This window comes from Apus apus, chromosome 25 (assembly GCF_020740795.1).
Source record: "Apus apus isolate bApuApu2 chromosome 25, bApuApu2.pri.cur, whole genome shotgun sequence".
NCBI classification, from domain to species: Eukaryota; Metazoa; Chordata; class Aves; order Apodiformes; family Apodidae; genus Apus; species Apus apus.
Genome location: NC_067306.1, coordinates 2,599,402 through 2,624,186, shown reverse-complemented (window position 1 = coordinate 2,624,186; position 24,785 = coordinate 2,599,402). Strand labels below are relative to the sequence as shown.

General features: G+C 44.4%; 1 protein-coding gene across 7 annotated transcripts in view; it reads left to right on the top strand.

The window, feature by feature from the left end:
• The window catches only part of SPOP (speckle type BTB/POZ protein), a 29,744-nt gene extending 16,147 nt beyond the window's left edge, over window positions 1-13,597 (top strand). For all 7 annotated transcript variants that reach the window (XM_051640416.1, XM_051640413.1, XM_051640415.1 and 4 more), the window contains 8 exons: window positions 88-209; window positions 1,857-2,008; window positions 2,109-2,236; window positions 6,206-6,383; window positions 6,922-6,977; window positions 7,403-7,525; window positions 11,117-11,259; window positions 12,229-13,597. In XM_051640416.1, coding sequence (XP_051496376.1) covers window positions 88-209; window positions 1,857-2,008; window positions 2,109-2,236; window positions 6,206-6,383; window positions 6,922-6,977; window positions 7,403-7,525; window positions 11,117-11,259; window positions 12,229-12,373 — 1,047 coding nt within the window. In that variant the 3' untranslated portion in view covers window positions 12,374-13,597. The remainder of the gene's footprint in view (window positions 1-87; window positions 210-1,856; window positions 2,009-2,108; window positions 2,237-6,205; window positions 6,384-6,921; window positions 6,978-7,402; window positions 7,526-11,116; window positions 11,260-12,228) is intronic.
• Window positions 13,598-24,785: the final 11,188 nt, after the last annotated feature.

The window sequence follows — 24,785 nt, the reverse complement described above, 5'->3', positions numbered from 1 at the left end:
TAAAACCTCCAGGTTTTCAGTTTTTGCCTTTGAGCTGCTGAGGTGAATGAGCACAACCCTGAACCACCTGTGATTCTCTCTTTTAAGATCAAGGTGGTGAAGTTTTCGTACATGTGGACCATAAACAACTTCAGCTTCTGCCGAGAAGAAATGGGTGAGGTCATCAAGAGCTCAACCTTTTCATCTGGAGCCAATGATAAACTCAAATGGTAAGAAACAGAGCAGAGAGGTTCACCCTGTTTGTACAACTATCTGAAAGAATCTGGGGTTCTGTAACAGAGACTTAAAAAAACCTGAATACTTGTACTGCACACAAGTTCTTTTTTCCTTGGATGTACAACATGTGTAAAGGGAGAAAGTCCTGTTGCTTCAGCACAGTGTTTAGACACAAAAGTGAGGATCTGGCTCTTTGCAATGTTCCTCTGATCATGAAAAACATCACAAGTAATAGCAGCCATTGCTGGAAGGGAGACTACATCCTGCTTTGAAGCAGAGAAGGGCCAGGCAGGATTATTAATGGCTTCAGTTTGGGGATTTTTTTGACTGATGTTTCCCTTAACAAGCTTTTCTAAGCCACTGCGAGCCCACAGCCAGTGTATTTAAGCACTACTTCAGCCTCCTAGCTTCAGTCCCTAATACTCCATGTTGTTAAAATGTTAATTTTTGCCTGCACTCTAAATCCTGCAATTTAAGGCTCTTGCTGCTGTGTTACTTTTCTCTTTATGGCAGCCCTTTGTGGCTTTGGAGATTTAACACAGAGGTGATGGAACTAACAGTCTTCTGTAACTCCTTCTGCCCAGGAGCTTCTGCTGCTTAAAGTTGACACTTTTTTTCCCTTTTCCTTAAGAACCTTTCTTATCTTCCCTGAACTCTCAAGTAATTTCCAGTAACTCAGAGTGGACTTTGGTCAGAATGTGTATCCATTGGGAGTTGTATCTGAGCTAGCAGATCCACAGAAACATTGTTCCTTATTTTATTCCTGATATTAGCTGTTAGCATTTTTCTTTAAACTTCCTTAATATAGATTGGAAAATCAGGCTCTAAATAATTGTGTGTGTGTGGTACAATTTGTGCTCCCTTCCTTTGGGTGGCAGACCTGTGCTTTTCTTGGGCTGCTTTTTGCTATTAAATTACTTACCTTTATAACCTTTGCTGGTCACATCTCATTCTGATGTCTAGATCTTCCTGATTTTTTTTGTGTGTGTCCTCCTGTGTTTGATTTGTTAGTCCTTTGGCCTGGTTGGTGCTTTTTGTTAAGATTCTGTGTCAAGTTTCAGATCATGAAGGTGTTTATGAGTCAGGCTCTTCCTGTCCTTACTACCTTTTCTTCACACAGAAGCAGTTTTCTTTTTTTGCCTTATTTCTTAGCATTATGTTTTTGAGAAACTACCAGCCTTCCAGAAACCCATTTTTCCTTTCAGTTGTTCCTGTGGATTTTTGCCTATTGTTTCTCTGGATTTATTGCACTTCCTTGAATCCATTGCCTCCATTCTACTATTTCTTTCACTTTCCTTGTGTGAAAGGTGACGTCCAGGCTGCTTCGTAGTCATATAAACCACACCCCCTTCTGTTTTTTGGTGTGGTTTTTTTCATTCCCCTGTATTTTTTAATTGGTTTGCCCATAGTTACTGCCTGTATATCCTTCTCTGTCTTGGAGGTGTAGCAGGAGACTTAAGTGCAGTTCCACTCTATTTACCTATCTCTTATTTTCTTGTGGTTCAGTGGCTGCTGAACTGAACTTGTTTGCTGTACATTGTATCGTGAAGGTTCCACAATGCCCTCTCTTTGCAAGCTAGGAATGACCTGCCAAAAAACCCTGTTGCTGACATCTCATTCAGCAGCCTCTGCTTCCACAGGTGTTTACGTGTCAACCCCAAAGGCTTGGATGAAGAAAGTAAAGATTATCTGTCCCTCTACCTGCTGCTGGTGAGCTGTCCAAAAAGTGAAGTTCGAGCCAAGTTCAAATTCTCCATCCTGAATGCAAAAGGAGAAGAAACAAAAGCAATGGGTGTGTAAAAACTCCTGACTGATGGGGTCAGAGGTTTGTCTGTGACTGTTTGACCAGACGAGTCACTCAGCCCGTGCTCAGCTCCACATCTTTCTTGCAGAGAGCCAGAGAGCCTATCGATTCGTGCAAGGCAAGGACTGGGGCTTCAAAAAATTCATTAGAAGAGACTTCCTTTTGGATGAGGCCAATGGACTTCTTCCAGATGACAAACTCACTCTCTTCTGTGAGGTAAGTCTTCCTGTGCAGCTAGAGAATAGCAGTTCCATTAGCTTAAGGGAGATGTGACCTTATTTTTCATCGTTGCTTTTAAGGAGTCAGAGTTGTCAGGAGAAGTACTGGATGTTTATGTGGCACTTAGATTTTATTTGTGTATGTGGCTGGTGGCTTTTTCTGTGTGTGATTCATCAAATTTCACTTCCTCTTATTTTTTGTTACTTTATATTTGTCTTTTACCTGTAATGATGGTAGGAATTAAGCAGGTTTGATTGTCATCTCACTTCTGGTTTAGTATAATTATCCATCTGTGTGTGCTCCTTCATTTGAAACTCACTTGGGATAATAACCACCAGTAGCTCTGCAGTGGAAACTGGCCACCTATTACTTGCCTACTGAATAAAGAAGACTTTTCTTTATCTTCCTAAGTATGTCTATGCAGCCAACAAAACCTAAAATTTAAGATAAAAATATTTAATAGTAACTATACTTTTCTGTTAATTGTGTTTGCATTTTTCTAAACTGCTTTCAGAATTATTATTTCACTAATACTAATTTCAGACAAAGATGCAGTTATTTCTAAAACCAGCTATTTAAGTTTAGAAACCTTAGTGAGCAAATTTAAACTAATTTAGTGTCTTCAGAGCTTCTGCTCTCTTGTTTCCATTGCCTTTTTAACTGGAAAATACCTTCTCTAGCTGTGATTTTTGTGAGAGGAAAGGTAGAACAAGTTATTCTCTCTTTGGCTCCCCTGCAGTTTTTTTTATGGGATTCTTTTCTTTTGCTGTGTTTTCTTTCAGAAATGAAAGAAATGCTTCAGTCCAAGTTGTTAGAAAGCTGTATTTATTGTTTTTTTTTTCCTGTGGTTTTGTTTGAGCAGCATAAACATGCACATACTTGAATTAACAAACATCTAAAGGTTGTGTATTCAAACACAAATGATTGCTGTGGTGGAAGGAGCCCTTCCTTGAACACTTGCAGCAATATGGAGGGAGGAGAGGACAGTGTCTCTGTAGATCTGGTGATCACTCTTTCCTTCGTGAGAAAAGAGCTAGAAAACTTAAACAATTGTGGAGTGAAACTCCAAGTTATTAATGTCTGAGCAGGGAATTTGCGAGGTGTGATGTAGATAAACCTGAGATCCACTGGTAGTCTTGGCAACCAGAACTAATTCAAATTGCTCTGCTTTTAACTGAATTACTCCCTTCAAAAGCTTCATCTCCCTCTTTGTTCTGGATGAAGAGAAAACTTGCTACTGGCTTCACCTGGCCTTGAAGTCTTCTGTTTTCTCTTCCAGTTTGTTCTACAGTCTAGCATGTAAGAAATCTTAAATGTAGTGATACCAGAGGAGAAGGTCTGGAAACAGTTTGGCAAGAACATTCAACAGTTTGGTTTGGCTTTCCCCCCACCCTTCCTTTTTTTCCTTTTTTCTTCCCTGAGCTTCTGAGTCTCTTAGCACATAAACCTCTGTGCCATATGCTCTCCTAATGCTTCCCTGCTGGCCACAGGTGCTGAGTGATGCTGCTCACATCTGTACTTCCAGCCAGCATGTTTTGTATGTAGAAAGTGTCTAAGGAGTTAGTAATACTGGGTGTTGAGCTGCTTGTTAGGTGGGGATATGTAGGATAGACCAGAAGGTCACTGAGTGTCTCTGCTGCACCTTCTCCTTGTTTCATTAAAGTTAAAAGGAAAAAGCTTTTTGCTCTCTGCTCATGTTTGGTGCTGAACACAGATAATATCTTGCTGAAAATGCTCTTAAGACAGAGAATGATGTTCCTGGTCAAGCATTTCAAATCTGACCACCTTTAGTTGTCAGTTTGGTGATTTTTCAGCCTCTGCTTTGTAGCTGGGGTTGATTGTTCATATTCCAACTGCATTGCTTTTGCTGCTTAAATGTTATTCCAGCATCATTATAGGGAAATATAATTGTGGTAAATCTCAAAAAATAATGTTCCCAAAGTTATGGTAATAACTCTCTTCTGAGCTATTGTTCAGCATTTGTTCCTCCTGCTAAGATGCTGAAAACAGCTTAAGTCTATTTTGACCTCTAAGGCTGGTCAACCACTTGGAATCCACCAGTCTAAACTTTTTATGTAAAAAGCCATATAATAGATCTTCATGGCAGTAACTGATACCCTTTCATTTATAAAGAAGGTTTATTTGTTGCTTTGAGAGGCAATTCACAAGTCTCTTTTGGCTGGTCTGTAATCAGTACTGGACTCCAGCAAGGGATCTACATCTTAGATTTCCCTTTTAATCAACCTGATTAGTTTTCATTCTTGCTTGAGTCCATGTTGCTGGTCTAGATGTCACAGGGCAGAAAGATTTTGTGCCTGTCAAATGAATGATGAAGAGTATTAGCTTCCTTATAATTGCTCTGGCTAATCATTAGTGTCCTTTGGCAAGCAGCATCTGGTGGTGGTTTGATTTTTGGATGTTGTACAATGTATACAATATGTGTCTGCCATCAGAAACCCACTGGAGATTTCTCAAGAATTGGGGTCTGTGCTGTCAGCATCATTTTTTTCCTTAGAAGATGCTTCTCTCATCTCTCACTTCATAATTTGCTTCTCCTTTTGCATGACTGTGAAGCTTTCTTTGCTGCCCGTTGTTCTTTTGTGGCCACTGATTATTAACAGAACTGAAATTTAGCTTGAACTTGACAGCAAGTCCAGGAAATAGTCTCACGTGTGCTTCCCTGTCAATCAACTGCTTCCTTTATTATTTGTTACAGCAGGGTAGTGTTAGTCATTTTGTTCTTTCCTAATTGGAGTCTGCTGTAGAAGAGTAGAATCCACTTTGTGTTTAACAATCCTGGTTTGGTGCTGAGGAGGCTCTTGACTGTTCCTTTGTGTAGGTCACTCATCAGCCACTATGGCTGTGGATGGTGTGTGCTTCAGGAGATAAGGAATCTATCTGCCTGCCCCAAATCTTCCTAATTAGTTGACATAAACCTGCTTTTTTTATTTTATAATGTGATGGAAGCATTAAACTCTTAAGGAATGTGGAGCCAAAAGACAGTTTGTGGAGGTCAGACACTGCCCTTGCATCCATGTGTGGGCGCAGTGCTTGGTTATAGAAGCTCTCTGTATATTTCATTCTCATTTGAACCTCTGTCTGTTGCATTATTGATTGGGGAGGGTTTCAGGATGTTGATAGAAGGGAAAAACTAGGTCAGGTACCATGTCTGTAAAAGTAGGAAAAATAAGCTTCCATTTCCTTAGGAAACACTCTTAAGAGAGACAGGGAACTGTGGGAGAGAGTCCAGCAAGGGCAACAAAGATGATTAGGGGATTGGAGCATCTGCCTTATGAGGAAAGGCTGAGGGAGCTGGGGCTGTTCAGCCTGGAGAAGAGAAGGCTGAGGGGAGACCTTATCAGTGCCTGCAAGTATCTCGGGTGGGTGCAGGGAGGATGGAGCCAGACCCTGCTCAGCAGTGCCCAGGGACAGGACGAGGGGCAACGGGCACAAGCTGGAACATGGGAAGTTCCACTGAAATATGAGGAGAAACTTCTTGACTGTGAGGGTGACAGAGCCCTGGGACAGGCTGCCCAGGGAGGGTGTGGAGTCCCCTTCTCTGGAGACGTTCAAGACCCCCCTGGATGCAGCCCTGGGCAATCCTGCTTTAGCAGGGGATTTGGACTAGATGATCTCTAGAGGTCCCTTCCAATTCTGAAAATCCCATGATTCCTTTACAGTTACGATTAAATTGTGTAGAAGTGCTGGTAATTTGGGGTCAAGGAGAAGACCTGTTGGTGTGATTTAGTTAGGAATTGGGACAGACACTGTGGCTGAGCAGAGGGCAGGGCTAAGGCAGGGTAGAAGGATGCCTTAAAAATGTAGACATTTTTAACCATGCAGGGATTCTGCCTGGGAGGTGCAGGGTTTGCTTTGCATTTCCCTTCACCTGCAGAGAAGAACTTCCCGTAGGGAGATGAGTTTTCCAAGCGTGGGTTTTTCAGTTTCTGGTTCTTCTCCCTGCAGGTGAGTGTGGTCCAGGACTCGGTCAATATCTCCGGCCAGAACACGATGAACATGGTGAAGGTCCCTGAGTGTCGCTTGGCGGATGAGCTGGGAGGACTCTGGGAGAACTCGCGCTTCACCGACTGCTGCCTGTGCGTGGCAGGCCAGGAGTTCCAGGGCCACAAAGCCATCCTGGCAGGTCGGTATTGAGTCAGGCCTTAGTGGGATAGGAGACAACACCACGATGGCAACTGGGTTTTTTGGAGTCACTTCATCTTTAGAGGAAACTTCTGCAGCTCTTCTAACTGCAGAGCTGTAGTCAGGGACCATTCTGTGAACTGTTTTGGGTAGAGAAGAAACATCTACTCTATTTTTAATTGCCTATCTCCTCCCCTGGCGAGGAGGATTCTTTTGGGGCTGTGGTGTGCTATCATGTATTCCTGCTGTAAGGAGAAGTTACTGCACTTCCAGAGGAATACTTGTCAAGAAACAGGCATTTACCCCCCTTGTTTTGAAAGGACATAAGAAGTTCTCCCACGCCCAGTTTGAAGCTACATCAGCCACGTTCCGTTCTGTCACAACCCATACAAGCTGGAGTGGTTCTACTGAATTTCTCCTGCCTTAGGAGAATTTTCCCTGCACTAGGTAGCAGGACAGTTGTTGGTGTTGGCTACACTTAGCTCCTCCTGAAGAGAAAGAGCTTCTCTAACTCTCTTTTATTTTCCCCGCTGCCCTAGCGCGTTCCCCGGTTTTCAGCGCCATGTTTGAGCATGAGATGGAAGAGAGTAAAAAGGTGAGTTCCTGAAGGAGGGAGAACTTCTCCGGATGGGTCAATAGCTCTCTAGTCCACTGGTCAGATAACTTTCTTAGGTAGTGACTGTTGTCACCTTTTAACTGCTTTTCTCACATTAGGTGCAGGTCTCTGCTTCAGCTGTCCTGAAGGGAGGAAGAAAGGGATCGAGGAGGCAATTGTTACCTTTGTTACTCTTGGGGAAAGAGTCTGGGGTGGGATAGGGAGAAGCAGAGAATGTGAAATACAACTTGGAATTATTCCATCCACATCTTTTATTTGTTTTCCTTTTTTTTTTTTCCTCTCTTTGCAATTACTACACATTCTAAGTAGTTTGCTACAAATTTCTGCACACTGAAAGAGCTTGGGTAGAAAGAGGCCTTTAGCATCTTGTCAGGATCTTACTAAGCTTCATTTTTCTGATGCAGAATCGGGTCGAAATCAATGATGTGGAGCCTGAAGTCTTTAAGGAAATGATGTGCTTTATTTACACGGGGAAGGCACCAAATCTTGACAAAATGGCTGATGACTTGCTGGCAGCTGCTGACAAGGTACAGTTGGGATTTCTGGGAGTTCAGAGAACCAGGGGTGACCTGCATTGTTGCTTTACACAGTGCTCCTCAGAGCTTGCTGCAGAAAGCTTTTCATCTGATGGCTGTGGTTGGGCAGTTTCTTTGATTTGGTTGTGGCTTATAAGTAAACCCGGATGGAGTTTAGATACAAACAAGGTATCTACAGCTCTGTAGATACAGATCTTAATATATAACAGTCAGGAAGTTTTGACTCTACTGCTCATTTTCAAGCCTTTTCTTAAAATTTCAGAGGACTTCTCTATTCAGCAGAATCCTAGCATAAGAGCTGGGGTTGAGAAGAACATTTCAAGGTGGACCTGGCAATATATATATATTTTTTTTTTTTAGTGTGATGATTGCCACATCTCACAAGTAGTGTTCTGTCTTGGCAGACAGGGCCTGCTTCTCCTTCTGGTCTGGCTGGTGTCAGCAGCTTCAGGAAATGCTCTAACGTGGTGGATAGCCAAGAATGGGGAAGGTCCTGTTGTTTATTTTCTCTTTGCAGCGGCAGTCCTTGCTGTTTGTGGAGAGAAGGGGTGCACTGGAGGATGCCTCACCTGTGGTTTTGCAGGCTCCTTGCCAGGGAGGTGTCGGGGATGGTCTGACTGGGAGGCTGCTGGTTGTCCCCGTGTAGCAGGCGCAGCGTCGTGGCCTCGCCAGCCAGGCAGCCACTGCCTCCTTCCCTTTGCAGCCCCAAGGACAGAAGAGAGTGCTCTGCTGGCCAGTGAGCAACCTTAACCAGTGAAAATTCATCATATATAACCAACATTTTATTTCCTTTTTTTTTTTTTTTTCTCTTAAAAGTGAACTTAGTGCTGGGGAAAGATGCCAGTTTGACAGCACTGGAGACTAAAGTTCTGAATTTATCCATGGAACAGGTTCAGCACGGGTAGAAGCAGTGCAAGATTCTCCACACTGCCCTGCCAATGTGCCTCAACTCTGACCTGGAGGGACCACCTCTAGGGGTGAGAGCGTAGTTCAGTCTCCATGCTTCTTCAGTCCTTGGATTCTCTTGGGGGTGCCAGTTAGGGTGGTGGATTTTAAGATGTGGATGCATGTAACCTTGTTCCACACAACCACCACAGGGCCATCAAATCCCCTGTCACTGCCAACCTGGGCTTCATCAAAACTGCTGATTTCAGAGGTGAAATGCTCCATATGCCATTGTTGGGCCACTGCAGCTGGAATTAAAATGGGAAATAATGCAAGGAGGTTCTTGGCCTGATTATAATCATTGCCACATTTTACTCAATATTTAAAGAGTATTGATTGAGAGCTCACATACCATCTTTAACTGAGACAAGTGGAAGTAAGAAGCAGTACATTAAGGACAGAGCAGGCTTTAACTTTTTAGTTTCCTGGCTTTTAATGTAGCTTTTTCCTTTTAAACTCATTGTGTGACTTTTAAAAACCCGAAATAAAAAAATCTTTCATGAAAGCACATAAAACATCTAATATTTACTCCAGAGACTGAAACAGCTTCTTCTGAGTTCCTCCTGTCTCTTGGGGAAAATATGTAATTAGACCAAAACCAAAACAAAGCACGTCTTCTCAACCCAAGAGATACCATTTCAGCCTCTTGGGTAAGTATGCTATTAGGTTGGGTGGTTTTTTTAAGTGTAATTAAGAAAGGGGGGAAAGGGAAATCTTGGTACCTGAGAGACCAGAATGGCTACTTTTTTGCCCATCTGTCTAATTACAAGCTGAGCTGTTTGTAACAAATATCCAAATAAAAATTGTACGTGCGTGGAGGAGAAGATTCAATTTACAAAAAGAAGAATTTTAAGCTTCATTTGCTGCATTTTAAGCTACTGACAGACAATAATAGTAACTAATGGATTGCCCTTTGTTTGAAACTGTTTTAGTTACTGCTACAACTTAAGGATGTAAATTTGATTTGCCTTCTCAGATATTCTGGTGGGAGAAAACTGTCCTGGTTATGAGTGCCATGCCTCAATTGGAGTAATGATTATTGCCAAGTCTTAAGTGAAACAATGTTTTGATGATCTACAGTTATTCATTGAAATTTAATCATAAGGGGGTGAAAATCTCAATATCAAATCAATTTATAGTAATAGTGCTTATCACATGGCAAGTGCTCCTGTCGTTATGCAAATGAGCTTGTTACCAGCTCTTAGTTCAGGTTGACAGAGCAGCCCTTACAATCTGGTGTCTTTCCCAAGTGTGGCCTCACATGCTGAAGAACTTGCATCTCATGTCATCTCTGAGCTGTCCAAAAAAGCCTTATAAACAAGATGAAGGATACTCTCAAATGCAGTTATCTGTCAGATAAAAAAAAATTACCAATCTTAAAGGATTTTTTGTTATTGTTAGAAATGTCACTCAGGTTGAAGTCATGACATGAGGAGACTTAACTGTGTTTAATCTTGAGGACAATTTATTTAGTACCAATGTTATTACTCATATAAGAACTGCATTAGAATTGACCACTCTCCTAATCCTGAAATGGACTCATGGTATCTGGAATATTCAAAAATTCTGTTTGTTTCATCCAAAGAGCCACAAACCCCATAATTAGAACATGCATACCAAGGTTTTCAGAGGTATCTCTGTTCCCAGCTGTGGTACTCCAGAAGACTTGAGGTTTGGGTTTCATTTCTTGATAACAAGTGGCTTAAAAGTTTGCAGAGAACTGACCTTTTTGAAGTCTGCCCGAGAGCACCGAGTTGCTTTTGAAAATCTTGGCTGTGTCTGCGTTCTTCAGTGCTGACTGAAGTGCTGCAGGAAGGAGAGTGTGAAATGTATTAGCCAGCACTCTTCTTCTCAGCTTATCCTTTGAATGTCTCAAACGATTGACATGGCCTAACCCTTGGAGCTAAAAAATGTTGAGGCAAATTCACAATGGAACGGTAGAAACTCGGAGGCTGAGGACATGAAATCAGAATAGAGCCTTTGCCAGGGCGTTACAGACACGCTGTGATGTTTTGTTTCCAGCTGGATAGCCACAAGAAATCGGGGTCACTTGTTTCACATTTTACTATTAAACTAGTAACACATACTTGAGCAAAGCTGATCTTAGTGTGCAGGTCATTCATGGCAAAGAAATGGAGTGAAAGCTGCCTAAACGTAACTGGAACACCTGTGGAACATTCCCTGGCAGACAGATCTTCCCCCTGAACCCAGGAACACTTGTCATGCAGTAATAGAGGGAGAATAAAGATCTGCCTTTAGCATTCTGTGCCTTGAAGTAACTGAGCTAGGAAGTATTCTGGGTGACCTGAAATTCTCATTTCAAAGCATGAACACAGCACCACTAAGCCTGTCACACAGGAAGGCCAGGATGAGTGCTCTGGTGGGTATGTTTCCTCTCCATTGCTTTTTCTCAGGGTGGGTGCATCATGATTCTCCTTGGTTTGTTTTTTTTTACGTTTGTTTGTTTGTTTTGCTGGTCACTACTTCTCTGAGTGGAGTTCAGATGCATATAGCAAAGCAGAGCCATCTGTTCTGCATCCTAGAGTAGTTTGGAGAGTGAAGAAGCACAAGTGAGGCTTCATGTCAGGCCTGGTTGGGTGTTCTCTGGGTGACCAAACCTTGGGTTGTCTCTTGCAGTATGCCCTGGAGCGGCTGAAGGTGATGTGTGAGGATGCACTCTGCAGTAACCTGTCTGTGGAAAATGCAGCTGAAATCCTCATTCTGGCTGACCTACATAGTGCTGATCAACTGAAAACTCAAGCAGTGGACTTCATTAACTAGTAAGTTTGCTTTGGGTTGTTTTTTTTTTCTTTCAGGGTGCAACAAATCCCAAGGAAAGTTGGTTATTAGCAATAGGGTTCACAGCTTGTGAGCTGTCAAATACAGGGGAGATTCTTGTAATATAACAAGACTTTTTGGTAGATGTAAAATGACTGCCAACTATTTTGATGCCTGGAAACATTTTTAGTCCCATTTGTCAATTAATACAGTGTTTCTCTACTTCTTGTATTGATTTAAAGTACTTCAGTGCCAAGTAGTCAGGGTGGATAAGCACTGTGTTCCTCTTGTCCTCCCCTGGGATGATAGAATCAGAAGAGAAGGCTCTGGGGAGACCTTGGAGCACCTTCCAGTGCCTGAAGGGGCTCCAGAAAAGCTGGGGAGGGACTTTGGACAAGGGCAGAGAGTGAGAGAACAAGGGGGAATGGATTAAAACTGGAAGAGGGAGATTGAGGTGAGACATCAGGAAGAAATTAATCACCGTGAGGGTAGTGAGGCACTGAACAGGTTGCCCAGAGAAGCTGTGGCTGCCCCATCCCTGGCAGTGTTGAAGGGCAGGTTGGATGGGGCTTGGAGCAACTTGGGCTGGTGGGAGGTGTCCCTGCTTTTATAGCAGGGAGGTTGGAACCTGATGATCTTTTAAGGTCCCTTCCAACCTTCACCATTCTATGAAAAGACCTGTAAGATCATCCAGTCCAACCTTTAACCTAACTTTACCAACTTACCTTTACCAACCCACTACTAAACTATGTCTCATGTATAAGCTTTCCATCCTTAAGTTGAAGGACTGTGCAGCACAGAGTTGTGCCAGCAGAGCCAAAATCCCAGTCTTCACCAAAGATCCCCAACAAACATCCAGAGTGCTCCTGAAACAGTGCGCTGTGTTTCTCAGGCACGTGGAAAGTATCTCGTTAGTTAGTCCTTTTTATCCCCAGTTGATAAACTTCCCTTTTATTCTCTTTTATTTCTAGTCATGCTTCTGATGTGATGGAGACCTCAGGCTGGAAGTCCATGGTGGTGTCACATCCCCACTTGGTGGCCGAGGCGTATCGCTCTCTGGCCTCTGCACAGTGTCCCTTTCTGGGACCCCCACGGAAGCGACTGAAGCAATCCTAAAGTCCTGCCTGTCACACCACCCCATGTTTTTCTGGAAGCAGCATCAACTGTTGCTGCTATAACCTTGACCACCAGGTAGACAGCGAAATCTGTGGAGCTTTTACTCTGTTGTTGGGGGGAAGAGACTGCTTCATGACACCCAGACTTTTTAAAACAGCACCAAGTAACTTGGGGAGAGGGGGGAGGGTGGGCCTGGGGCTCTGGGGCTGTTCAACCTAATGAATCCCTGTCGCTGCATCGTCTGTGTGTTCCCTTCGACTTGGCTGAGTCAATTAAGTACAGGGTTTGGTTTAGGCACCAACCCAAGTGGGAATATCCCAGCACTGGTACTGGGGGAAACAACGTCTCTGCGTCTGGCAGCACAGAACAAATCGTCAGATGCCTGGAGCAAGAGGACATTTTAGCTTTGGAGAGCATTGAGGGGTTAAAAAGAATTTTCAGTTAAATCCTGAAAAGTACCTGATGGGAGCTCCAGTAGTATTTATATTAAAAAACAAACAAACAAACAAAAACAAACAAAAAAAAGAGAATTTAAGTCCTTCCAGCTGAGCTAAAAAACTGGACGTTTGTGTAACTCCTTTTTGCCATCCAGCAACAAGATGATCAGTTTCTCTGTTAGTAGCACTTGTATGTTAATTGCTAAAAAAAAAAAAAAGGAAAAAAAAAAAAAAGAAGGAAAATAACAAACCCCACCTTTTATAAAAAAGATGACAGGTTGAAGTGAAATGGGACAGTGAAATGCTCAGTGTTCTGGAGGGTGTGAATAGGCTGGAGGCATCGCTTGGCAAGTCTGTGTTGGTTTTGAGAGGGCTAGAAAAGCCTTGATCTGGAGCCTGTGCTGTCTGACAGGAGCAACGGTTACTGTTTTTAGATATTGTGGGAAATGTTTTTGGCATTTTTCCCTGCTTTATTTCCCTCCTCCCTCTTTTCTAAGAAAAAAAAAACAAAAAAAAAACAACAAAAAAGCACCAAAACAAACAAAAAAACCCACCCAAAAAAATAATACCAACAAGAAATTTTATTGTTCATGAACGTTGCGTCAAACGTCCCTGTCCTGAGTTGCTAAATGATTCTTAACAACTGTTTGTACCTGACTTGCTGACTGTATAGGAGCCAGTCCTGTTCCTTTCTATTAGTCACTCTTCTTACAGGGAAGAAGTTTCAAAATAGCTGGTAACTTTTTTTTTTTTTCTTTTGGAAAATATAAATAATTACTATTTTGTACTGTGTGGTATCTGTTGTCTGGTTTTTCTTTTTGGTTCGTTTTTACAACTTCCCAGTTTAAAACTGGCTCCCCAAAGGTTCAGTTTCAGCCTGCTGCCATGTACTGATAATGACATGCTGTTCCTGGAGCTCAGATGGGATTTATTTAGGAATGTTGCCTGCAGAATTGCCATCCAAACCTGTGCTATTCCTCATAACAGGTATTACCAAAATACTAGAGAGCATTGGCTTTAAGAATTTTATAATTGCTGTGTGAAGCTGACCCATGGTCCTTTCCTTTACCTGTAGCTTTCTAGATGTGGGAGGGGAGAGAAGTGTAAGCTGCTGGTTTATCACATTAAGGTGCAAGGCAGGATGTCTGGGCAGGACAGACACCATCCATTTGTGTCACCATTAGCCCCAAATCTCTGAGGAGGTTGGATTGAAATACGCAGCGCTGGGGCAGTGGCAAATGGATCTGACCCTAAGATGGTCAGGTAGGGCATGTAATGGATTGCAGAGAATAACTCTGTTTTGTCTAGAAAATAGATTACCTATCTGTTGTCTGATTTTTCATGCTGTTGTCATACTTCCACTCACAGCCTCTTGTCCCTTGTGTGAAGAATTCCCTTCATACCCTCATGTGTTTAATCCAGCTGCTATTTTTATCAAGTGGTGATTCATGAGAGGGTCCCTGCCCCTTTTTGTGTCCCCCCACTGAAGCTCTCATCATAAGCACAAAACCAGCTGTATAGTAAAGCCTTCCTTTTACGTGATTCACAAATTCCCATCTTGCATCTATTGCCTGAATGCTACTAATTCCTTTTATATTGGATTTAAAGTGTGTTTCCTTTTAGGTAAGCAAAGCATTTAGTCTTAACGAGATTCTCCCCACTACCCTGTCAGAACTCAAACCCAGCATTTCCAGCTTATGATTGCATGCAGGCATGAAAAGTTCATTGCCAGGTAATTGCAGAAGTTGTCTGAGTGGCACAAAGATGTCTAATTATGCTGCAGTAACTTCATTGTTTACTGAAATATTCAAACCTGAAGGAGGCCTTTTATCCTTGTCACCTTAGAGTGATCAACTGTTCCAGGAGTGTCCCCAGCTCAGCCTGGCTCTGGGAAGCAGACAAGCCTAGAGGAAAGTAAAAAGGGTGTTCACATGTCCTCAGCCTTTTTTTGAGGAGGTGTTTACAGGAAAGCAACACAAATTTGGCAGCCTCCTTTCCCTGAGGATGGGGAGATACCTGCAGGAAAAGAATCTGTTCTGGGGCTTATCTGTCCCAGCCCTTCCTGCAGAGCCAGGTGAGGCTGCAGCAAACACTGTCCTGGAAGGTCTGGAACGGGATCCACAAAGGAGGCAACTTACTCAGATTGTTCCAGTTGCAGGTGAATTAATGGTTTATTTGTCAACTTCACTTTATTTTTTGGGGGGGTTGTTTGTTTTTTTTATTGTAAATGATACAGCTGAAGCCATCTGGTTCTAACAACATCAGAGCGAGAGCATACTGTTCATAAACCTCCCACTGACATCCTCCCCTCCCCAGATCTGAAATGTAATTCAAGTTAACTCACAATCTGTGGCATGTGTTGTTACTGCAGGGATGTCCATGCCAGTTGAACAGTTGGAGATTTGAATTCCACGAGGAGATAGCATATTTATCAAAACAAGATTTCAGAGAGACATTTTTTTATTACTGGATCTTCTCAACTGCAGTGTAGCTACCACAGGCCCAGGTCCAGGACCCAGGTTGGACCCTACGCTCGTGCTTTTAATTCCATCTCTTTCCCCTTCTTCAGGGTATTACAGGGAGACATTTCATCCCTGTGTGCAATCTTTCATGTGCTTCCTTCTCCCTATTATTTCCTTGCTCCTGCTTCCTCTGCCTGCTTTTGTGCTGACCTAGGAGGGTTGCAGCCTTCATCTGGATGAGGGGAGGGGAGAGGGGAAGGAGAAACACCTCAATGGATCCGACCTCTCCAGCAGCAGGAGGATGTACGAGTGCCCTTCAGCCAGAAGCAATCAGCTCTCTCTGAGGATCCAAACACCAAATGTTTTTTACTGGCCAAAAGATTCCTTGCTGGCTGCCCCCTTGGGCTTTGTTATGACAGACTCGGATTCTATTGAGGTATTTTTTGTATTGTGTGAGTTTTTCCAGATGAAAGGAAACAGCTTGTCTGCTTGTGAGCAGAACAAACAGCAGAGTGGGGAGAGCTGCTGTGCTTTGAAACTCTCTGGGTCTTTGTTCTGGTTTTCAAACTGCAGTTAAGGACACAATACCATATCTCTCTTTTTTTTTTCTTTCTTTTTTTTTTTTTTCCTCTTTTATTTCTCCTCCACTTCCTTGAAGGAGCCAGATATATTAAAACAAAAAAACCAAAACCAAACTTCATTGCAGGTTTCTCAAATTCTGTGCAATTAATTTGCAGAAGGCTTTGCTAAAATAATTACCCTGTTCAGTCAACTTGGGCCATGCAGTTTTTCTTTCTCTCTTGACTTCCATTTAACTTGTGTTGCAGAATTACTTACCTCACTTATTTCTAATGACTTTTTTTTTTTGCTAATATAAAGATATTTAATTATAAAGGGTGCATTTATTATTTATTTTTGCCTGCTGCCCAGTTGGATCTTTGGCTGCAATTCCAGGCACATGCTGCAGCAAATTTGGCCTTGGCAATTCTGGTTTCTTGTCTTATGTTACATTTAAAGTTTACTTTAAATTAAAGTTAACTTTAAAGCTGCCAGAGGTGGTGCTGAAGGGTGCACAGCAAAAGGGGAGTATGGCTGGGAAGTGCCAGCTTGAACTGCACAAGGAAACAATGAGTAAAAGAAACTGTGAGACAGATGGAATTAAAAAGAGCCCATTAAATAGTTGGATAAATAATTTGCTGTTGATCTGGAAGGTTTTTGGAAAATAAATATGATAAAGGAGTGGTTCAGTGTAGGAGGTGGCCTTTGAATCCAGTTGGAATTTGGGCAGAGCAGAGGCAAGAAAATTCAGCTGAGTTTTGTGTTAGGTTTGGGCTTGGATTTTACATCTTGTTCCTACTTGATACATTAGACTTTGTCTCTGAGACTGAATTATTAAAATCACTTGAGGAAATGTGTTAATTGGTGGAGTAAGTTGGGAAGGGATTGAGAGAGAATTGCAATTATTCCTTCAAATGATGAAAAATCACAGGCAGGAGAGGTATAAAATATAGGGCTCCTCTTTGAATAATTGAAAAGCATCAATGGCTCCCTCCAAAAAAGTAGTAGTTAATTGAGATGGTGGATGATAAACTGGGTGGGAACTGGAACACTTCTCCCTGCCCTCCAGAAAAGAAATGATGGGCTGTTATGCTGGAGTATTTTTCTCCAATCCAAATGCAGGAATGTTACTTTGAGCTCTGCTGTTGGGTGATGGAGCAGGAATTGAAGAGCAAATCGTTGATTCTTGCCACTGGGGAGCAGTGTTGAGGACAAGAACTCTTCAGATGTTGGTACCGAGCTGCCAGTGAAGCTTTCTGAGCCCTGGCGTAGCCAGAGGTTTTGCATCTGGGAGAAATGGGATGAAAATGAACAAATGAAAACCGTTTTCCAACTGTCATTCCACTTCTGGAAGGCTCCTGGCAGGCAGAGGTCGTCCCTGGGCATCTCTGAGTCATTCAAAGCCTACTAGAGAACACTTCATCAAGCAGGGATCTGGTTCTGATACAGGGAGAGGTGGGTGTGTTGGTCCTTGGTATTTAATCCCTGGCATTCCAGAGGGTGACATCCTTGCCTGGATGTCTGCTCAGCTGCTCCTCCCTGGAGTGCTTATTTATCTTAGCATAATAAGATGAAGCAGGACAGGTATTAACTCTTCAGATTGTTGCATCCCATAGCTGGGGTGGGTCCTTTTTCCCTGTTCACATCCACTTCTACTTCAGTTTTGTGTTAGAACTCTAAGGTTTTGGTGCCTTTTTTATTTTGGGTGAGGAGAGTTTCCCACTGTCGATTCCTGTTGTTGCTGCATTGCAGTTTGTCCACACTTCCTTTCTTTCCCACTAACTTTGTCCACTCCTCTAAGCAGGTGGCGTTTGCAAAAATTACTGCTTATTACTGAATTTTGGCCAGACAACAATTAGACTCCACAAAAATAGCTAAACAGGATGTTGAGTTTTCAGTCTGTGGCCGTGCTGCAGCTCACAGCCAGCTCTGGTGGTTGTTGGAGGCTTGTCAGGGTTTCACCCTCGCTGCAAGGACAACTGGCCAGTGCTTTTTGTGGCCAGAGAGTTGGCAGATTGGATGGTTTCTCTTTTTATTGTCAGTGTTAGTGGATTTTGGGGGAGGTTGGCTTCTGTCCTGTGTGCTGGACAGCAAGGAGACAGCAAGCTCAGGGGAGATGATGATCAGGCCTTGCTATCCTGGGGTGATGAGTGGAATAACAGTGTCCTGTGATGGTGTGTCCACCCAGTGGCAGCCTCCAGGTTGGTCTGTCTTTAGAACAGAATATTTGCAGTTGGGAGGGACCTGCACCCATCACCCAGTCCAACTGCCTGGATCTGTGCAGCTGGGTGAGGAATCTTTTGTTGCATGTTTCTATGTACACGGGAATTCTCTTCACTCACTGGACGTGCCCTTTGTGAGGGTTTTGCTGAGGACAGGCAGGAGCTCCATCCCTTGCAGTCACTGCCTGCAACTGGAAAACATGTAGACAGAAACAACCAGGACCTACCCTGATGGGTTGTAATCATTTCTCTCTCTAGAGGATGTGAAATTAAAACGCCTTCTCTTTATTCTCCTCGGCTCAGCGTGGTTTCACTCCTGACTCAGATTCTTCTGAACCTAAAAAAAAATCCCCAACAACAAACAAAACAACAAAAAAGAAATAATAAAAATAAACCACCTTGCAGATTTGATTTCTACTGTGATGTGCCAGATGGTAAAACCTGAGTTAGGCAGCAGGCATTACTTTGCTGGGGCCTGTAAACAAACCTGAGCTCCAAAATACTCTTTAATGAGCTGGATTTATTTCTTGGTGCTGAAGCCTCAAAAGGCAAGGGGAAAAGAGAGGTTTGCACATACAGTAAACGTTTAAATAAGCCTTTCACTTCCTTTCAGCACCACAGCAATAACCCCATCCCATTCCAGGGCTTCTGGGACTTCTAAAACACATAATTCTGTGAGGTTATAATTACTGTGGGTGCCTTAGCGTGGCGTGGGGCTGGGCTGTAGGACATGAGTGGTGTTTTTGTTACATTGATGAGTGGTTGGCTTTTTAAATCTTGTCTGTATCTTCTTTGACAGCTCCATTCTCCAGAATTAAATGGAACAAATGCCTTTTTACCTGCTGCCGTGCAGCAGCTCTGCTCTTTTTTGGATCTGCTTTACTGGCTGTGATGGTGCAGAGTGGTTGATAGGTACAGGTAGATATTTGCGGTGTCAGTTCAGCAGAGTGGAGATGAAACACTGGGTTTAAAAGCTGCAGGTGGTTTGAGTAGTAGCTCCATTTGTGTTCCCTCTCCTAGCCCAGGCACCTCGTGCTGCTCAGTGTTCTTTGCCTGTAGCATGTGGAGAGAAACTTCTCAGGGTTCTGATGTAAGCAGGGTCACCAGGTATTTAAAATACGTTATTACCTTCCTCTTAATATTTCAAACCTTTGGCTCTAGATTCATGTCATACACCCACAGGCTTTTTGTGTGCTCTGTAAAGTGGCAATATAAAGAGGAGAGAACAGGCTCTAGAAGTGGTGAGGAGAGCTGGATGCAGCAGAAAATAGGTAGGCTGTGTTTTAAGTATAGCTGATGTGTACAATACGACTTTCTTTTTCAGAGCTCTTTAGTTGTTTTAAAAACAAACAACAACAAGCCAGCCCCAAACTTCAAACCTTTGCAATCTTCTGGCTCTCAGCATCCTACTAGAAAAGCTTTTCTTGAATAGACAGAGGTCTGGTAGAGACAAGAGTCTCAGAACATGATCAGTTTTGACACTCCCAGGTCCCACCATTGGCAGCCTTAGCAGAAAGCTCTGCCTGGACTGGATCTTCATGTTTATTCCCCATTTGTTAACACAGGAGATTTGGGGATGCTTGCATTGCCACTCCCCTTGCTCATGCTGTTCTTGGCAATGCCTGCATGGCTAGAGAGCTGCCAAGACAAAAAATGGGCCAGTACCTTGTTTCCAAAGGTTTCTTGGACATTGCAAGCATGCTGGAATGTCCCATCTTGTGTTCAAAGAGTTTGAAGCAATTTTAAGCTCAAGTTTCACCTGTTTTCCAAGCTTCATTCCCAAAATAGAAATAAAATCAGGAGAATGCCAAGCCCACCCTTTGGATCATAAAAATATAAATGGGAAGTTGTGTCCTCTGAGACCTCCTTGTGCTCTTTTGGTGCTTTGGGGATGGAATAGCTCTCCTCCAACTGGCTGGAGAGGGATGTTTTTCCAACATTCAGCTCCCTCCCTAGACACAAACAACCCTGTGTAGCTGAAACAGACCTCAAAATGAGGAGTTTCTGTAAAATAGTAACTGTGGGGAGATTTCTTCCATCAGCACCTATTAACCAAGAGGTTGTCCCTGTTGTCTCTCAGATCAGGCACAGAAATAGATCCCAGCTGTGATTTCTTGAAGTAGGGCTTCAAGAATAATTTGAAAAGGAACCAGAAGACATAATCTGCCACATCCTTCTGTCCCAAGACAAGGTAGTTTTTAAATCTGGTTCAGACCTCTTCATTGGCAAGAACTTCTCCACAGATCACAATCTGTGGAAGCAAAAGTAGGTGGATCTTCTTCAGGTTAATTGCTGTAGCTTAAGATGCTGAGAGGACATGGATTAAGACACAGGAGTCCTATTCTCCAGCTGACTTGCTCCTGTGTGCTGTCACCTCAGAACTTGCTTCTGGTTGCTTTCAAGGTATAAGGAGAGACAAGGCAAAAGTTCCAAAACTGCAGATAAAATTCAACTGGTTTTAGGGGTGAAGAAGAGGAGAAAGAAACCACTGAGCAGCATTTACTGCCTATCATTGATAAGGATATGACAGGACTGATGGCTACTCAGAAAACCTTCACTTGTGTCCATTTTTTTTTTAAAGTCCTACTATAATAGGTAATTAAAGTGTACTAATTGAATTAAGATCCCATCTGTCTGAGTTCAGCAAGCCAACGAGTCCCATAATTAAGATACCATGTTTGCTGTAACAGAGGCTGCAAACACAAGAGCTGGCCACCACCAGCATTAGCAAATATCTGCCTTCCATGACAAAGTGCCAGAGGATCCAGTGGGCTGAGGAGATGAAAATCATGTCTGCAAGGTAAGGAGCAGCTCCTGGGATAACAGGAATGCAAGAACAGTTGTGCTGCTTCTGGTAGAGGAGAAAAAAATGCCAAGTTGAGCTGGGTGCAAACATTTTGAAGCACTGGAGGGTGGCAGCAGTGGTGATTGAAAGACTCTGTGCTGGGTATCTCAGGGTCTGATCACCATGTCAGGGTCTGATCACTTTCTTGGTGAGATGAGGTCTGATAGTGAAGGCAAGGAGAAAGAACATAGTGGTTAAAATTGGTGTCTTCAGGCTGCAGTTCTGAAAGGTTTATAAAGCACCAGTGTGTCTTCAAACTGATCTGTAGGTTCCTGGGCTGCTCCAGCATGGACTGGCATCACTTCTGTATTTAACCATCAGCCCCACATGCATGTGTAGAGTCCACTGAGGAATCTGGTGTATCTTCACTGGTTTTGTGGTTGGGATTGTAGTTTTCTGAACAAGACTTGAACGTTTCAGAGCCCCTGAGCCTGAGACTTGAAGAATTCCCTTCTAGTTTGGGCTGCTGTGCCCATAGCACTGAACAGGCCCCTTCCCAGGAGCTTGTTTCAGCCAAAGAACCTGCTGAAATTCTCATGGAGTTTCTCAAAGTCTCAGTTTCCTCTTCAGTCTTGTGAAACTGTCTTGGGATGCTTTAAAATTTTGGAGGAAAAGTGGGTACATGCTTCTTTGCAGTTGGGAAAAGCACCCAAAAAGAAGGTACCCAAGATGTGTCGTTGGGATTAAGACATGAGGAGGAGGAGGGTGGCTGTGAGGGGTGATGGCAGTGGCCAAACCAGCTCCCTCCCACCCACAGCAACTTTTTCCAATTTGTCCATTTCCCCCTAATTCATTTTGGAGTGAGAAAACCCGATTTTTTTCCCCCCCTGCTTATAAAGGAGTTTTCCTTGCTGGAGGGCTTGGGAGGCAGTGTGTGTCCCTGTTGAGTGAGGGGGGACATTTCAGGAGGAGCAGACCCTGCTGGGCATCACCCACAGAGGTACCTTGGTTGGAAAAGACCTTCAAGATCATCAAGTCCAACTGTCGATGCCGACAAGTCCTTAACTAAACCGCGTCCCTCAGTGCTGTGTAGACTCTTCAGTCCCTCCAGGGATGGTGACTCCAGCAGTGCTCTGAGCAGCCTGTTCCGCTGCCTGACCAGCCTTTCAGTGCAGAACTTCTTCCTAACATCCAATCTGAACCTCCCCTGGTGGGACTTGAGGCTGTTCCCTCTTGTCCTGTCACGTGTAACTTCATTGAACAGCCCGATCCCCACCTCTTTACAACCTCCTTGGAGGTAGTTGTGGGGAAGATCCCTTGGGGGGTAGTTGGGGAAGACCCCATGGTGGGTAGTTGTGGGGAAGATCCCTTGGGAGGTAGTTGGGGAAGATCCCATGGGGGGTAACTGGGGAAGACCCCATGGTCTTCCCAGTGCACTGGGGGGGACCAGGACAGGCATGGAGCAGTCAGTCTTCCAGGCGGATTGGGGGAGCAGGAGAGCCAGTGGTCCAGGATGAAGTCCTCCAGCCACGTCCTGAAGCTGCAGACGTGTGTCCTTGCTGGTGCCAATGCTTTGAGCAGACCACAGCAGCTCATTTATTTTTTTTTTTCCTCCCCCTGATGGGGAAAATTTCCCGACGAGGAGGCGAAATGAAAGCGGCCGCTTCTCGGCGCGGTGTGAAAGCGGAGAGACATCTGCCGTGGATCAGAGAAGCCTGGCAGGTGGAGAACACTCCAGCCCTCCCTTCTCCTTGCCTTCACCCCATGTGTGACACGTCTCCCTTCCCTGTGTGCCACGTCTCCCTTCCCCATGTGCCACATCCCCCCCAGACACTGGCTCCACAAGGAGCAGCAGCACCTGGGCCCACCAGTCCTGCTGTCCCAGAAGGTGGTGGTGGGGTGACACACCGACCTCCCCTCCCTCAATCCCAGCTGCTTTGTACCTTCTCCCCCCTCCTAAAATACCACTCAAAGCTACAGGAGCCGGGAGGATTCTACAGTTCAGGAGCACACAAGTAAAAACTGAATTATTTAGCATATTTTTTAGTGCAAGCAGGTGTGGGGTTTGAAGCAGTTTGAGTTGGGAATTCTCTGCAGAGGAGTTAGGGTCTGGTGGGATTTGCAAGAGCTGGACAAGTTTTCCATTCCTGTCCTCCTCTTGCTGCTGCTTGACAGCTTTTCCCTTTTGGTGTTTTTTTTTTTCTATAAGCTCTGAATTCTCTTTCTGGTGTTCTCCATCCCCTGCAACTTCCCCCTCTCCCTTTATTTCCCCCCTTCACCTCCCGAAGCACCCGTGGCTGCTCCTGTAACAATCTGGTGAGCACTGACAGGGGGTGTGTGTGTGTGAGGGGATGTGTCCCCTTGTCCCCAGGGACTTTGCAGTCTCCTGCAGACACTGACAGTGCAGGTCAGGCTGTCACCACCAGCAGATGCTACTTCAGCTGGAAACGGACCCACCCAGGCTGGCCCTGGAGGTGGTTTTGGGAGGGGCTGAGGGGGGTTGCTTTGTGCCTGGGTGGGTTTTGGTGCCTTGATTTCAGGTTTTTAAATTGAATTTTACTGATTTTTCAAAGGGGAGGGGTGGTTTGCAAAGCTGTGTGAGCACTGAAGCAGTGTGGCCTTTGTCCTGAAGGGAGAGGACAGGGATGGACACAGAGGTGGCTTGGGCAGCTCCCCTGGGAGCCCCATTTGAGAGGCTTTGGGTCAGTGTTCCCCTAAAATCTCACCTTGCCTCTAAAATCTCTTCCACCTCCCCATCCATCTTGTTCATTTTGGGATGGGGGGGGGTATGTGTGTGTGTGTGTGTGTGTGAGCATCAGACAGACCCTCTTCTCCATGATCTGCTCAACTCCATCTCACCCAGATTTTTCCTACAGCCTCTGGTGCTGGTGAATCCCTGAATCTGTTTGTAGGGAGTGGACTCAGGGCTGTGACCCCAGCTGTCCCTGTCCCCAGAGACACAGGGAAGGGCTGTTGGGGCAACAAGCAGTAACTCAGCCCTGCTCCTGTGGAAGGAGAGCTGGGAATTGCAGCCACCTTCACACCCCAATGCTCTGGAATAATTCTGTGCAACCCAAGTAAGTCTGAATTATCCGTACAGCACTAAAATGGGAATATTTCTCTCTCTCTTTTCCCACTCCCCCCCCCAAAAAAAATATCATTATTCTTGTACTCTGCTGCTCTTGTCTGTTTGTTTGCAATCTAACAAGACTGGAGAGGAAACCCTCACCAGGATCTCCAGCACAGCAACTGGCAAACCACACCGTGAGTGGTGACTGCAGAGGACGAGAGGAGAAGAAGGGGTTACTGCATCACATCTCCCTCCTCTTTGGGCACCAGCCTTTAGGAAACCAGCCATTTGGGTAACAGATGGGTGCTCTGGTAGGTCTGGAAACCTCTCAGGCAAAAGTAAATCTTCCCTTCCCACCAGGAGGTTCAGGCCTTGTTCTGCAGAACAGCGTGTACGAGCTGAGCTCCCCTACGGGAGCAGATTGCCCTGTTCCTCCAGGCTTGGCTGGGTGCACTGAACAGCCCTGTTGCTTAACCCTCAAGCCCTGTCCCTTCAGCTTAAGCTGTGTTTGATGCTCAGGTAGGCAAGGGTTTTCTTTTGGGGGGTGCCAAGGGATGCACTTCTCACCCACCCCCTTGGCACAGCTCCCTCTCGGGCAGGTAAAAAGGTGCCGATGGGCGAGCGGCTGTTGCGGTGATGATGTGACATTACACGTTTCAGCTTCTTTCTGGGAGAGCAGTGCACTGTGCCATTAATTGGAGGGAAAACAATCAGAGACCTGCTGCTTTTGGAGTTTGTTGAAAGCACAGGAAGATGGGGAAATGTTGGTGTTTATGAAACAGCAGCTGGTGCTCAGCTCTGGCAGGGGAGCGGGAGGAGGAGGGAAGCGGTTGTATTTGGGTTCTGGGTCTAATTGGCAAAACTGTAATAATTCTTAG